The 15,624-nt window shown below is 37.7% G+C and overlaps 1 protein-coding gene across 1 annotated transcript in view; it reads right to left on the reverse strand.

The window, feature by feature from the left end:
- Window positions 1-15,616, reverse strand: part of TMEM182 (transmembrane protein 182) — an 88,155-nt gene extending 72,539 nt beyond the window's left edge. The window contains exon 1 of the mRNA XM_023211323.2: window positions 15,513-15,616. Within this exon, the coding sequence (XP_023067091.1) occupies window positions 15,513-15,515 (3 nt within the window). The 5' untranslated portion in view covers window positions 15,516-15,616. The remainder of the gene's footprint in view (window positions 1-15,512) is intronic.
- Between the last annotated feature and the right edge of the window lie 8 nt (window positions 15,617-15,624).

Raw genomic sequence — 15,624 nt, forward strand, 5'->3', positions numbered from 1 at the left:
AAAAGTATAAAATTCTTAGGAAAAAATAGGAACAAATCTTCATTGTCATTGGTTAGGCAATGTTTCCTTAGATATCACAGCAAAAGCATAAGCAACAAAATATAGATAAACTGGACATTATCAAAATTAAAAACATATGTGCATCAAACAACATTGATACCAATAAAAGATAACTCACAAAAATGAAGAAAATATTTTCAAATTACGTATCTGATAAGGGACTTGTATTTAGACCATATAAAGAACTCTTACAACTCAATAATTTTAAAAATAACAATTAAAAAACAGGAAAATTATCTACACTGGTATTTCTATCAACAAGATATACAAATGGCCAAGAAACACATGAGAAATGCTTAATATCATTAGCCATCAGAGAAATGTAAATCAAAACCATAGTGAGATACTACCTCACATCCACTAGAATGTGCTACAGTCCAATTACAGAAAGTATTGGTGAAATGTGGAGAAATTAGAACTCTCATACACCGCTGGTGGGAGTGTAAATTGGTGTAGTCACTATGCAAAACAGTTTGACTTTCTCCAAAGTTTAAACACAGAGGTACCATCAACCCCGTAATTCTATGGCAAGAGAAATAAAAACATATGTTACCATCAAAACTTGTACATAAATGTTCATTGCAGCATTATTCATAATATCCCACAGTTGGAACCAATCCCAATGCCCATCAACTGATGACTATATAAATAAAATGTGGTATATCCATATAGTGGAATGTTATTGGGAATCCATGCTACAACATGGACGAACCCTGAAATCATGCTGAAGGAAAGGAGCCAGTCACAAAGTAATATCTATTGTATAATTCCATTTATACGAAATATACAGAACAGATGAATATATAAAGACAGAAAATTTATTAGTTGTTGCCTAGGGCTGACAGGGATTGGAGGTTTGGAGGGTAATGCCTAAAATATACAGGTATTTTGGAGGGCAGTGATTAAAACATTCTAAAATTGTGTTGATAGTTGCACAACTTCATAAATATATCAAAAGCCTTTAAATTGTATGTGTTAAGTAGGTGAATCACATCGTATGTGAATTATACCTTAATAATGTTGGAAAGAGAAGGAGAGAATGGTCTGAGAAACAGAGGAATTATTACAAGCAAACCCAGATATGACTCCTATGTTGAAGCTATCACACAGTCACCTGAAGATAACTATAACTAATATGTTAAAGACTATAATGGAAAAGTTAAACAACATGCAAGACCAGATAGGTATCTTCAACGGAGAGATAAACACTCTAAGAAAGATTCAAATGTAAATTCTAGACATTAAAACAAAGTAACAGAGATGAAGATTGTCTTTCACAGTTTTGTCATCAGACTAAACACAGCCAAGGAAAGAACTGGTGAACATAAACACAGACCAATATAAATTACGTATAAAAACAAAAAGAAAAGCATAAAGAAAAAACAGTGAGGGGACAAAGGAAAAACAGAATACAGCAAATGGTCTAACCAATGTGTTGCTGGAGTTCTAGAATTAGAAGATGGAGAAAATGGGAAAGAAGAAATATTTGAAGATACAATGGCTGAGAATATTCCTGAATTATAGATAGACATCAAATGACAGAGCCAGGAAATGCAGAGAATACCAAGTAGGATTAATGTCTAAATAGAAAACAAACACATGTAAGCATCTCATATTCAAAATGTTGAAAGTCAAAGACAAAAATAAAACCTTAAAGGCAGTCAAAGGCAAAAAAGACAAATTGCTTTCGGAATAAGAGTGACAATTACAGCAGATTTCTCATCAGAAAACATATAAGGATGAACACAATAAGCAAAATATTTTAAGGGCTAAAAGAAAAAAGTTGAACACTTGTCAATCTAGAATTCTGTACACTTCAAAAGTGAAGGAGAAATCAAGCCTAGTTATACAACATAAACAAAGGGAGTTTATCGTCAGCAGATCTGCTTTACAAGAAATGCTAAAAGAATTTCTTCAGAAAGAAAAAATATGATACAGGTCATTGATTTGGTTCTAAACAAAGTAATTAAAATTGTTCTTCCTCTTAGTTCTTAAGATGGCAGCATAAATTACCGATTTTAAAACTTTTCTAATATATACATTTGATACTATAAATTTCCCTCTAAGCAGCACTTTTGTTGCATCTCACAAATTTTGATAAGTTACATTTTCATTTGTAATTTGTTTCTAATATTTTCAAATTGTTATTGAGGCTTCTTTAAGCTATATGTGATTTATAAGTGTATTGTTTAATATCCAGATATTCGAGGGTTTTCAAGCTATTTTCTGATACTGATTTCTAGTTTAATTTCATTGTGATCTGGAAGTATAGTTTTTATTGTTTCTATTCTTTTAAACTTGTTAAAATGTATTTTATGGCCCAGAACGTGGTCTTTCTTTGTGAACGTCAATTTGAGCTTGAGACACAGGGTATTCTGCTGATGTTAAAGTATTTCACAAATATCAATTAAACCCAGTTGTAAGATGGTATCTTATGTATAAATCACTGATAGATAGGTGTTAAAGTCTGCAATTGTTATCGTGGATTTGTCTACATCTCTTTGAAATCTTATTAGTTTTTGCCTCAAGTACTTTGATGCTTTGCTGTTAGGTTCATACACAATAAGGTTATTAAGTCTTCTTGGAGAATTGACCCTTTTATCATTAGGCAATACTCCTCTCTACCTATGATTCTTTTTTTTTGTCTTGAAATACATCTTGTGTGAAATTAATATGGCTACTCCAGTTTTCTTCTGATTAGTGTCAATAGGATATAATTTTCCCTAGCCTTTTATTTTTAATCTGTTTTATATGTAAAGTGAGTTTTGTGTATACAACATATAGTTGCGTCCTGTTTTTTAATCCACTCTGACAGTCTCTGTTTTAATTGGCATATTTAGACCAACCACATTTAAAGTGATTATTCATACAGTGGAATGAATATCTACCATGTCTGTTACTGTTTTCTACTTGTTGCACTGTTCCTTGTTTCTTTAATCTTCTGCTCTTATTCAGCCTTCTCTGTTTTTGTTTCTGTTCATTTGTTTTGTTTTGAGACAGGGTCTCACTCCATTGCCCAGGCTGAGGTGCAGTGGCAAATTATAGCTCCCTGCGCCTCTCATTCCTGAGCTCGAATGATCCTCCCACCTCAGCCTCCTGAGTAGCTGGGACTACAGGCGTGTGCCACCATGCCTGGCTCTTCTCTGGTTTTAATAGGAGCATTTTATAATTTTACTTTCTCTTTCTTTCCATGTAAATTATATTTATTTTTCAAAACATTTTGTGGTTGCTCTAGAGTTTGAAATACACATTTACAAATAATTTGAGTTTCAAATAACATACTGACTCGCAGGTACTGCCGATACCTTATAACTTTATATTTCCAAATGCTCCCTTATTCCCTGATAATATTGCTGTGATTCATTACATTTATCTTCATACTATAATCACTTGGTACATTGTTATATTATTACTTTGAACAAACCATTATCTTTTAGATCAATTAATAATAAGAAAAATAAAAGATCTTATTTTCATGGAATCCTTTTCTGACACTGTTCACTAATTTATGTAGTTTCAAGTTTCTGACCTTATTTTCCTTCTCTCTGAAAAACTTATTTTAATATTTTTTGAAAGGCATGGCTAACGGAAATGAATTTCATCAGCTTTGTTTAACCTGAGAAAATTTTTATTTTTCCTTCACTCTTGCAGGATAATTTTTCTGGATATAAAATTATTCTAGGTTGGTGGATTTTTTCTATTAACACTTTAAATATCTCACCACTTGCTTGTATATTTGCTAATGAAAAAAATAGCTGTATTTGTATAAGTAAGATGTTTGTATTCTGTGGCTTATTTCAAGATTTTCTCTGTTGTCAGTTTTCTGTGTTTTGGATATGCTATACCTCAGAGAAGATTTTTTGGTATTTATCCAGTTTGGTGTTCTCTAAGCTACCTATACATGTGGTTTGGTGTCTGTCATCAAATTTGGAAAATTCTAGTCCATTATTTACTTCAAGTAATTGTTCTTTCTTATCTTTTTGATATTCCAAAAGAATACTAAAGGGCATCTTACACCTTTCCCTTTTGGTATAGGATACCAAATGGTATCTTATACCTCTTGAAATTATCTCACAATTCATTAATATTCAATTCCTTTGCATTTTTATGTTTTTTTTTTTTTCTTTGCTTTTCAGTTTAGGAATTTTCTATTGACCTAACTTCAAGCTCAATGATTGTTTCCCTGGCTGAATCTGATCTACCGGTAAGCCCATCAAAAGCAATTTTCATTTCTGTTATAGTGTTCTTGATTTCTACAATTTTCTTTTGATTCTTTAAGTTTTCATCTCTCTACTTACATTAACCCTCCATTCTTATATGTTGCTTACTTTTCCATTAAAGCCCTTAACATAATAGGCATAGTTATTTTAAATTCCATGTCTAATAATTCCAAGACCTGTGTCATATCTGAGTCTAGTCCTAATGTTTGCTTTGTCTCTTCAGATTATTTTTCTCTTGTCTTTTAGCATACATTGTAAATGTTTTGTTGTTGAAAGCCAGACATGATGTCTTGAGTCATAGGATCTCAGGTAACCAGGCTTTTTGTATGAGGTTTCATATTAATCTGGCTAGGAGCTAGGCAGTGTTTAACATTTTCACAATTGGAAGTTCCAGAAACTTCAATTTCTTCTAGTTCCTTGTTTTTCGTTTTCTCCCCTCTTGCATTTGGGCCTCCCTAGAAACTTCTTAATTAGCGTCTGTGTCTTGCATCTCGATTTTGATTCACTGTTACTGTGCTGGAACCTTGTTAATACCTTTGTAAGGTGTTGGGTAGGGGAAAGGTTCTATAATCTTATGATTAAATTTCAGTGTTTTAGTGGGCTTGAGTGTCTGGGGTTTAACCTTTAAAAACATCTTCAGCTTTTTTTCTTCCTTCATATGAAACAAAGATAGAAGAGACTTGAGTTACCAAGTTTCCCTTTTCCAGGTAACGTAAGAGTCTGGCTAGGAGTTTCCCTTACATGGTTCACCTTTGTTACAGAGAATGCTCTTGGTGTATTTCAATAAGGTTAATTTTCCCCTGGAATGCTTATTTTTCTTTTCCTTCTCCTAGGAACCTGAAGGAATTTTTCTCAGATCTTCAACATAAGAACCTGGTGGATCTTCTGTAGGTAACTCCATTAAATTGTGGGGATATCCCTAAAACTAACTCTCCAAAGGTTTCTAACTCTCATGCCTATCACATTTAGGTCAAGTAACTCATCAAAATTACCCCTGAAGTCATCGTACTAGTTACTAGTCCCAGCAGCTTCTGCTCGCAGTAAGCTGATCTTGACTGTAATTCTATATGCTGGTCTGTCTCTCCAGATTTCCAGGCAATGGCTTGCCCTGTGATCCCCAATTCTCATAGGCATTCCGAAAATTTGTTGGTTTTCAGTTTATCTATCTTTTTATGTTTGTTTGTTTGTTTGTTTGTTTGTTTGTTTGTTTTAATAATGGAAGTGGCAACTTCCCAAGTTCTTTATGTGTTGGAACAGATACCAGAAACCCTCTACAATTTTTATATGAATGGAATCATACAGCATGTGTTCCTCATTTGACTTCTTCACTCAGCATAATTATGTTGAGATTCATCCACATTGTTATCAAAATTGAGAGTTCATTGCTTTTATCGCTAAATTGTACTGAATTGTATGGCTATACCACAATTGCTTAGCCATTCACCTGTCGATGGATATTTGGATTTTCCATTGTAGGGTTATTACAAATAAGGCTTGTATGGGTATCTGTATATAACAGCTTATTTACATATATGTTCTCCTATCTTTTGGGTAAATATCTCAGAGTGTAATAGTTGGGTCACATGGTAGGTGTGTGTTTAACTTTGAACTTTTTAAGACATTCCTAAGCTCTTTTTAAAAATAATTATGCTATTGCACATTCCCACCAGCATTATTGGTCCAGGTATTAGTCCTTTCTCATCCTGCTAATAAAGACATACCCGAGACTGGGTAATTTTTAAAGAAAAGAGGTTTAATTGACTCACGGTTCAGCATTTCTGAGGAGGTCTCAGGAAACGTAAATCATGGTGGAAGGGGAAGTAAACATGTCCTTCTTCACAGAGTACAGCAGTAAGGAGAAGTACTGAGCAAAAGGGGGAAAAGTCCCTTATAAAACCATCAGTTCTCCTGAGAACTCACTCACTATCACAAGAACCGCATGGAGGTAACCACCTCCATGATTCAATTACATCCCACTGGGTCCCTCCCACCACACATGGGGATTATGGGAACTGTAGTTGAAGATGAGATTTATGTGGGGACATAAAGCCAAAATGTATCAGTTCATATTCCCACCAATTCTTGCCACAGTATTTTACTCTTTAACAAATAAAATGGCACATAGTTACATGCAGTATACCATAAATGAGAATGGTTATCTTAATAATATCTAGTCTCCCAGTTCACAATCATGTTATATTTCTTCATTTGTTTTGAATTTCTTTCTTATTTCTGAACAATGTTTTCCAGTGCATAGGTCTCTATTGGGTCTTTGATTTTATCTCACCCCATTCACTCCATATAAGAACTAAGTTAGCCTATTACAATTTCAAGAATGCCAGCAGAAGACATAAGACTACTGGATCAGAGACAAAGGATTTTACTACTCACGACACAGCAAGCAGCATAAACATCAGCATATATGCATGAGTTTTCCGTGCCTCTACATACCGTGGAGGTTGTATTAGTCCACTCTTGCATTGCTATAAGGAAATAACTGAGACTGGGTAATTCATAAAGAAAAGAGGTTTAACTGGCTCACAGTTTCACAGACTGTAGAGGAAGCATGATGCTGGCATCTGCTTCGCTTCTTGAGAGGCCTCAGAAAACTTACAATCATGGTGGAAGACAAAGGAGGAGCTAGGCATCTCACATGGCAGGAGCAGGAGCAAGAGAGAGTGAAGGGGAAGCGCTGCACACTTTTAAACAACCAGATCTCACAAGAACTCCCTTACTAACTCACTATCACGAGAACAGCACCAAGAGGACGGGGCTAAACCATTCACGAGAAACCACTCCCATGATCCAATAACCTCCTACCAGGCCCCACCTCCAAAACTGGGGACTATAATTCGACATGAGATTTGCTGGGGACACAGATCCAAACCATGTCAGCGGTGGACCCATATGAATGCCATACATCACAATTGAGGAACACTGAGCTTAGGGTATTCATCCCTTTTGTAAGCAGTAAGTAAGCATTTTCCTTGACCAGAAAGGAGATATTACCTCATCTTTCCAAGTTAACAGCTGGAAAATTATCTCTGATAAATAATGAAAATAATTGTCAGAACTTTACCATCTTGGTGCATCCACCATGAAGTGCAGGAGTTCAAAAGAAGGACTGTCTCTGGAAATTTTTTGGCCAAATTTATTTCTATTAATATTCATATTTAGTGTATTAAAATGGTTTTGTTTATAAACTCCAATGTCTAATAGCATATATAAATAATCTTATCTCTTGATCTCATACTTTACAACCTTACCCAACTCACTTTATTAGATTTTATAGCTGTTTTTGCTGGATTCCTTAGAATTTCCTACATAGATGACCAGGTGGTCTGTGAATAAGGCCATTTTACTTCTTTCTTTCAAATATAAATGTCTTTTATATCTTTCTCTTGCCCCCTATTGCACTCAGCTGGGGCACTGATGAAACTCACTGGGAAGCCACTAGCAGAGATGCCCATGGAAATGGCTTTGGAAGCCACTTGCTGGCACACTTGGGAGGTTCACTTGGAAATGAGCTGGGTTGCCAATGGAATTTGGCTGCTTGCATGGGCACCCCCAAAACGTGCTGAGGACTGGGGCCACTAAGTGTCCTGCACTCTACTGGCTGCCACTGTTCACAAGAGCAAAAAGAGAGAAAGACAAACAAAGCTGGAAGAGGAGCCCCTTCCTCACGCAGTGTCCCTCAGCACCATCTGCTGACAAAGCTTAACATCGTGTGATCTAGTAAAAGAGAAATGTTTACGGAATCCAGCTCCAGTATCACAAAGGAGGGCAACGTTGGCTATATGTGGAGCTGAGAGCAATACATTGATAACTGGCATAGTACACACTTTGGCTACTCAGCTTCCAAATACATCCTTCTACTCACTTTTCAACTTCCTTAAAACAACTTAACAACTCTGTTTCCACCCAACAACATCAAATAAAACAACTCTGTTTCCACCAAACAAGAACAACAAATAAAACCTAAATAAAACAGCAAATACAAGACGTCTCAACATCGTTGGCTATATCAATGACTCCTCAAATTTAGTTACAGTCTCACTGAATATTCTATTAACTAAAGACCGAATTGTGAAGTTAAGCTCCCACACTTGTATATAAAACTATACTTGAAAAGAGACAGAAGAAGAAAACTGTTAGCATATACAAATAAGCATGTATGTATAATAAACAAAGAGAAAATATGCACAGCTTTTATAATCTTCACTTCTCTAATTGGGCATGACATCTTATTTGACACCTATAATTTCTTTCTTTTGCGATGTATTTCATATGCCACTTGTTCTCAGTCAAAATATTAGCTGGTCAGCATTTTTATGGCATACAATGATTAAAAAAAAAAAAAACCTTTGTTCATGAAGTATATTATTCTATAATCATTTTGCCTTTTTTGTTTGTATGTTTTTGTAGATTTCCAGTTATAGTCTTTCTTGCTCTTGTTATGTTGCATTAACTTAATTTATCCTTGGTAATCAGAATCAATTACTCCATCCAGAAGATGAACCCCCCTTTCTTCCTGATGGTTTAGTGGCACGAAGAAGCCACAATCTCCAGGTGGTAGTCTCATCTTCTTACCTGATAGAACCTTTGCTATACCTCCTGGTAGAAAAATTGCCAGCCACCCTGTGATCTAAGATCTCAGAACCAGTAGAACTGGACATGTCAAGTTGGGAAGCAATTATTCTGTCAGTAAACTATTAGGCGTAACAGTGAGAGCAGCCACAACCACTTCTACCCCTTAATTCCCAAACCTATATATTCTAGCTTTGGGGGTGGCAGCACTATAAATGGGTCTCTGATTTGAAGCATATACTATATACTTTACAACAGAGCTCCATCTTTTTATGGTGTTATATTCAACTGGCACTGTACTAACACTTATGTAAGCCATTTCTCCATTCAATTAGGCCAGTCTCTTCTAGGTAATGAGGAATGTTATAATCCAATAAGTATGAGCCCACTGACCTTCTTTGCAGTAAAATGAGTGCATTGAGCAGATACAATGCTGTGTAAATTCCCATAATGAGGCTATAGATGGTGGTGATGCTACAAGCATTATGAACAGAGTAGGCAAATCCAAACCTGGAATATGTGTTTATTCCACTGAGAATGACTCTCTGCACTTCCATAATGGAAGAGGTCTGATATAATCAACTTTCCATCAGGTTGCTAATTCATCTCCTCCAGGAAATAGTGGCATAGCAGGGAGTCAGTGTTGGTCTTTGTGGTTGGCAGATTAAATATTCAGAAATAGAATTGGTAAGGGTAAGGCCATGTCATTAAACCCACAGACAGCCTCTATTTCTGCTACCACAGCTACTTTATTCATGGGCCTATTGAAGAAGCACTGTGAGGATGGTGACCAAAGAGCACATCGTTTTGTTCACCTGATCATTACATCTCCTCTGCAGTGGAAACCCATTGGTGGGCATTTACATCAGACAAAAATATTTTCTCCATTCTGTGTTCCTTTTGAGACATCCATCCACATCTTATCCAAACTTCCTTGCCACTATTCTGTTCCACCCAATCTATAAGAAACTGCCCATGAATAGTGTACTTTATTTTTGGCTATCTCTCACTACAGGCAAAGTGGACAACACAGTGCCACTTGAAGTTTCAACCAATGGGAATATTTTCCTTTACCACCATCCTTCAGAGCCACCCAGTGGAGTGCTATAGTACTATAGCTGTCTACTCTCAGGTGGCACCAGGATATCATGCTGACCTATTTGTAAATCAGTGCAACTTTTTTTCTTTCTCAGTCCGCTGATTGTAAGGAACTTCCCAGGAGGCCAGGGATAGGAATGAAGAGGAGACAATGCAACAAGTTTTATTGTTGAAGGACTCTGAGTCAAGCCACAGGATTTTGCAACTTACTTATACATTCTGAAATGGCCCAAATTTGAACTTCCATTTGATGATGCACACATAGAACTTTGTGTCTAGGTGGGTGTGAAAGGTTGAAAACTGGCCTCTCAAAAAATGTTTATGTTCTAATCCCTAGAACCTATGAGTGTTTGATTGTATGGCAAATGCTAAAGATTATTTCCAGATGTGATTAAGGATCAAGGTAATGGGGAGATTATTTTGGATAATCCAGATGGGCCCTAAATGCAATTACATGTATCCCTAAAAGAGAGAGACAGAGGGAGATATGGCACATATACAAAGAGAAGGCAATGGGAAGGCAAAGCAGAGAGAGATTTAAAAATGCTAGCCCTAAAGACTAAAGTGATGCTGTTTCAAGCCAAGGAATGCTGACAGTCACAAGAAGATGGAAAAGACAAGAAGTAGATTCTCCCCCAGAGCCCCCAGAACAACATGGCCCTACTGACATCATAATTTTCTTCGAGTAATAGTGATTTCAGGCTCCTGGCTGCCAATACTGTGAGAGAATAAATTTCTATTGTTTTCAACCAAGAAGTTTGTGGTAATTTGTTACAGCAGCTATAGGAAACTAACACAGTGGGTTAGAGAACACCCGGTTCATGATGGAAAACTCAGGCCGCGTGGCCACGCCATGCCTTACAGTTAAATGTGCAGTCTTCCCCAGGGCCCAGGAACATTCTAGAAGCTTCAAAAGAAGCATATACTTCCACTAAAGCGGGAATATATTTGTTCCAACGTCTTAGAGATCTGTGCTGTAATTATACTACTGGAGCTTGTCAAAAGCACCAGGCAGCATCCCTACTTGCCACAGATATTATGAGAATCACCGAATATGTAGAATTACAAAGCCCTATCAACAGAGTATCTTGTACTGTCACCTGAACTTGCTGCCGAGGCTTCTCTTTGTTCACCATTTGAAAATGGCAGACTTACAGGTGAGGTATCTAGTTTGCTTGAAGTAGCACACGCCTATGTGATATACGTTGCCCCCCACACCCAAAAGGGCCTGCCAAACATGGTGCCTCTTCTTTCATGGTAGGTGGTAAGAGATGCAGTAATCTGTCTCTCTGCAGAAAATATTTGTACATGCTTCAGACCTTTAAATCATCAGAAGCTTCAAAGTAGAGAGCCCAGAATTTTTGTGCGGTTTATCTCCCATCCTCTAGTTTGCATATAACTTACTCAGATGCTTAAAGTACTATATCCTGCATATCTGATTCAATCAGTATCAAGTTGTAAATGTACTGGATATATAGGATGTTATATGGAATGCCAAGATAATGGAAGTTTCTGTGAACTATTTTATTACAGCAAAAGGCAGAAGAACTGACATATCCCTGAGGCAATACTGTGAGTATGTACTGTTGATGCTGTACACTAAAAGCAAATTGCTTTTGTTTAATTTGTCCTTACAAATTAGTATGGACCAAAAACAAACAAGCAAAAATCATTAGCCAGGATGGTAGCTGTTTATCATGTACCAGGGACCATGCTGGTTTCTTCCAGCAAAGGTACATCTGGGATTCCAGCCACAGTTGGTGTCACGCCTGATCATGTTTATGATGGTGCACAGTCACTCTCCATGATCCACCCTCCTCACAGGCCAAGCAGATTAGGGTTAAATGGCGATGTGACAGAAAGGACCACCTTTACTTCTTTTAAGCCTTTTATAGTGACTTAATCTCTTTAATTCTCCCAGGAATGAAGTATTTCTTCTGTTTTACCATCTTGGTAAGAAAGTTCTAGGTATTTTCACTCAGTCTTTTCTACCATAAAGGAGATCACCCATGGGTCAGAGAGCTAATTGATGAACACTGTCAGTTGTCAAATACTCTATTTCAATTATACATTCAGGAATTCAGGAAACACATTGATCAGCTAGGCCCACTATGAATCAGACCTAAGATTTCATCTGTCACCTGACTACTCTAAGCTTCTGTGCGAGAAAGAGTTAACATAGTAGGCCTATTATTCTTTGCAAGTTTTGCTTAAAGTATTATCCCTTGGCTGGCATCTGGGAACTCAGATTTTGGTAGGGTTCTCACGATCCTAACTTGTAAGAGTGGTACACTGTGTCTAAACTGTTTGTACAAACAATATGGTTTATACTAAACACGTGCTTTCCTCCAGGGAGTCTGGAGTTTTGATAGGTGCTAAGTAGAGAAGGACCTAATAACCATCCCACAATTAAAATCCCAGACACTAAATCTCTAAGCTTCTCTGGTAGACAATATTTCACAACTCATTGCTGGAGGAATTAATCATGTCTCATGTGAGTCCATTTGGTAGAAGACTCTTGGAGTCTTGTGCCTATTTTCCTTCAGATTTCACACCATGCAAATCGCTTTGCTGATTTTTCTTTGTATCTTTTAACCATAATAAATCTTAGCCACAAGTATGACTATACGTCGAGTTCTATCTCCTCACGATTCATTGAATCTGAGAGGAATGGTCTCAGGGACTCCCAAAAGAGCTCTACTTTGACTGGTGTGGCAAAGTGACATTTTGAGTCCCCAAGAATTAGTGTTAAATTCAGAGCCAGAGTTTAGTAATGCCCCCAAAGAACTGGTTATTCCTTTTCTTCCCAATGCACAGTCACTCTGCTAAATGGCTGAAGGTCCCTTGGGGGAAAGCTAAAAGGAAGATTTATGGAACGTACTCATGTGAATGCCACAATATCCTTCCTCAAAGTTACCTGGACTGCCCTTGAATCAAGGGACTGTTTTTGAATTGAATTATGTCTAGTAATTGTGTAAGAGGCTGTGATTCTTTGGTGGCAAGTCAAATTAGGTGCATTTGCAACAGACACCAGATGTAATATGTTAGCTTGTGCAGCTGGAGGCAGCTCTAACAGTTTACTTAGTTGGTTGAAATTTAGACCAACTAAATTTGTGGTACCAGATCTAGAGTTTATTCTGTTATGTAACTTAATCAATTCTCTGGTAGGCTTTCTGTTTATTTCATTCCTATGATCCTATAGTCAATTTGCCATAGTCAAAGACCCTTGCAGGTCAAGGCATTCTGGTGACTGGTACATTCCTGCTGACCTTAAAAGTACATGTGTCCACCTTGTCTTTTGAGTTTAAGTGCTGTGACCTGGCCTCTGATAATCTGGAAATCTTATCCTCATATAATAAGGGAGCTTATCTTAATGCTGGTATCATCCATGGCTATACCTGGCCTACAAAAGAGAGCAATAGCAAATCTTATTTTTTAGCAAAACTAAGCAAGTGCATCTCTCACTAACACATTCCTCAGTGCCTTAGTGCAGGATGTGCCTGCTTGGCCTCTTCGTGGAATAGATTTGAGTATTAGGCTTGCAGGTCATACACAATAAATCCACTCTGACATTGTCATTATTCCAAAACTTTTGGAGTCCTTTATCCACATCTTGCCAGGAAAACTGTAGCATCTGAACATCATTAAATGTAGGCCATTATTGAGTCTACATTTCAACCAAGTAAACTATTAGAGCTGCCTCCAGCTGCACAAGCTAACATATTACATCTGGTATCTGATGCAAATGCACCTATACTAGTGAGTTCTGCCTAATTTAGTGTTATATTTTTCCCTTTATTTGTCTAACACCCTTAGAAATCTCTCCTCCACGTTTCTAAAGTTTACATTGGTTATATATGAGCAGAGACTTCCAAATCTTTTTTTAAATTATCATTATTTTTAGACAGAGTCTCACTCTGTTGCCAGGCTGGAGTACAGTGGGGCGATCTCAGCTCACTGCAACCTCTGCCTCCCGGGTTCAAGCAGCTGTGACTACAGGCGCCCACCACCATGCCCAGCTAATTTTTGTATTTTTAGTAGACACGGGGTTTCACTATGTTGGTGAAGCCTCCCAAGCAGCTGTGACTATAGGCGCCCACCACCATGCCCACCTAATTTTTGTATTTTTGGTAGACACGGGGTTTCACCATGTTGGCCAGGATGGTCTCAATCTCTTGACCTCGTGATCTGCCCACCTTGGCCTACCAAAGTGCTAGGATTACAGGTGTGAGCCACCGTGCCTGGCCGAGACTTCCAATTATTTTGGTGTGTATGAGATGTCCTCCTAGGTCATAATGTGTACCTGTCACCAGAGCTTGCTAAAATTTCACCCTAGCTATGTATTTAGTAGCCACAGTGAGTGGTTTTAATGGGTTAACATGAGCAGCCCCTTCAAGGCGCCTTTCCCAGATGAGTTAATCACAAAATTTCAAGCACAAAAAGACTAGTTTCCTCAGCTATAGGAGAGCAAACTAGTTCTCCTGCAAAGCAGTCTCAGAATAACTTGGGGGTTCAAGATTGACAGTTTCACCTGGATTCAATTATATGTCTTAATTCTAAGTATCAGTATTCCATTCCTCCCTATTCAGTGCCCCCTCCCATGAGAAACTTTGCAACACTGAACTTAACAGATCTCAGAATTTAGCAACCTATACAAGTAAATCGAGATTTTGAACAAAACCTCAGTAAAATGTCAGACTCTTCTCGATACCATAGTGAAAGAGGAATAACAAGTTCTAAAGAAAAGAGGGGCTGGTCACTATTGTTAATATTTATTACTTACCATGTGTCATGGGCTTTGCTAAGTAATTGAAAGGCATCTTTTGGTGCCGTTCACTCACTTAATTCCTTTCGTGGCACTCAGAATAAACCCCAAATCTCTGTTATGGCCTTCTGGGTCCTAAATGGTCTGCACTCCTGCTGACCTCTCAGTTTGATAAGGAAGTTTCAGCCACACCTATCTTCTTTCCACTCTTCTCAGCTTACATGTCACCTCCTCCAAACTGCTTTTCTAAAGTAGCTCACTCCCCTACTTCATTACTTTCCACATCAAGACCGTGCTTCTTTGTATTATTTATCACCATATTATTTTACATATTGTATGCTTTTTTATTGCATGTTTAGTATTTTTATTTATGTTTATTTACTGCGTGCTTATTATTTTTACTCCATGAGACTGTAACCTCAACTCAGGCATAGACCATCTATGGTTTGTTCACACTGCACTGCACCAGAGAAAGACCTTAAGAAGCATATATAGAATTCTCACACCTCTAGAAGTTGGCCTACATTATTTCCTACTGCTTTTTAAATAGGCAAACGAAAGCTTGGAGAGTCACGTTAACGTATTCCAGGTCTGTCACAATCAACTGGTAGCCACGGTCTGTGGCTCTTCAAGCTGGAGTTGGTCACCTCAGGATAACTCCGTAGGAGGAAGTGAAGCTCATTACAATTCCCTGCTGTCCTCCAACCATAGGGGCAGCAGGGTCTGTACCCAGAGGAAACAAAGAGCATCATCATTATCATCACAAACTGGTCTGTGCTTACCATGTCGATAACGTGCCCAGTCCCCACTTTGCCTGGGACCAGAACTCCCAGCAACAGCACCAGCCACGCACCAGCTGAGCCGCCAGGTAGCACCCGCCCCCTCTCTCTGCGC

Source organism: Piliocolobus tephrosceles, chromosome 15 (assembly GCF_002776525.5).
Source record: "Piliocolobus tephrosceles isolate RC106 chromosome 15, ASM277652v3, whole genome shotgun sequence".
Taxonomy (NCBI): Eukaryota; Metazoa; Chordata; class Mammalia; order Primates; family Cercopithecidae; genus Piliocolobus; species Piliocolobus tephrosceles.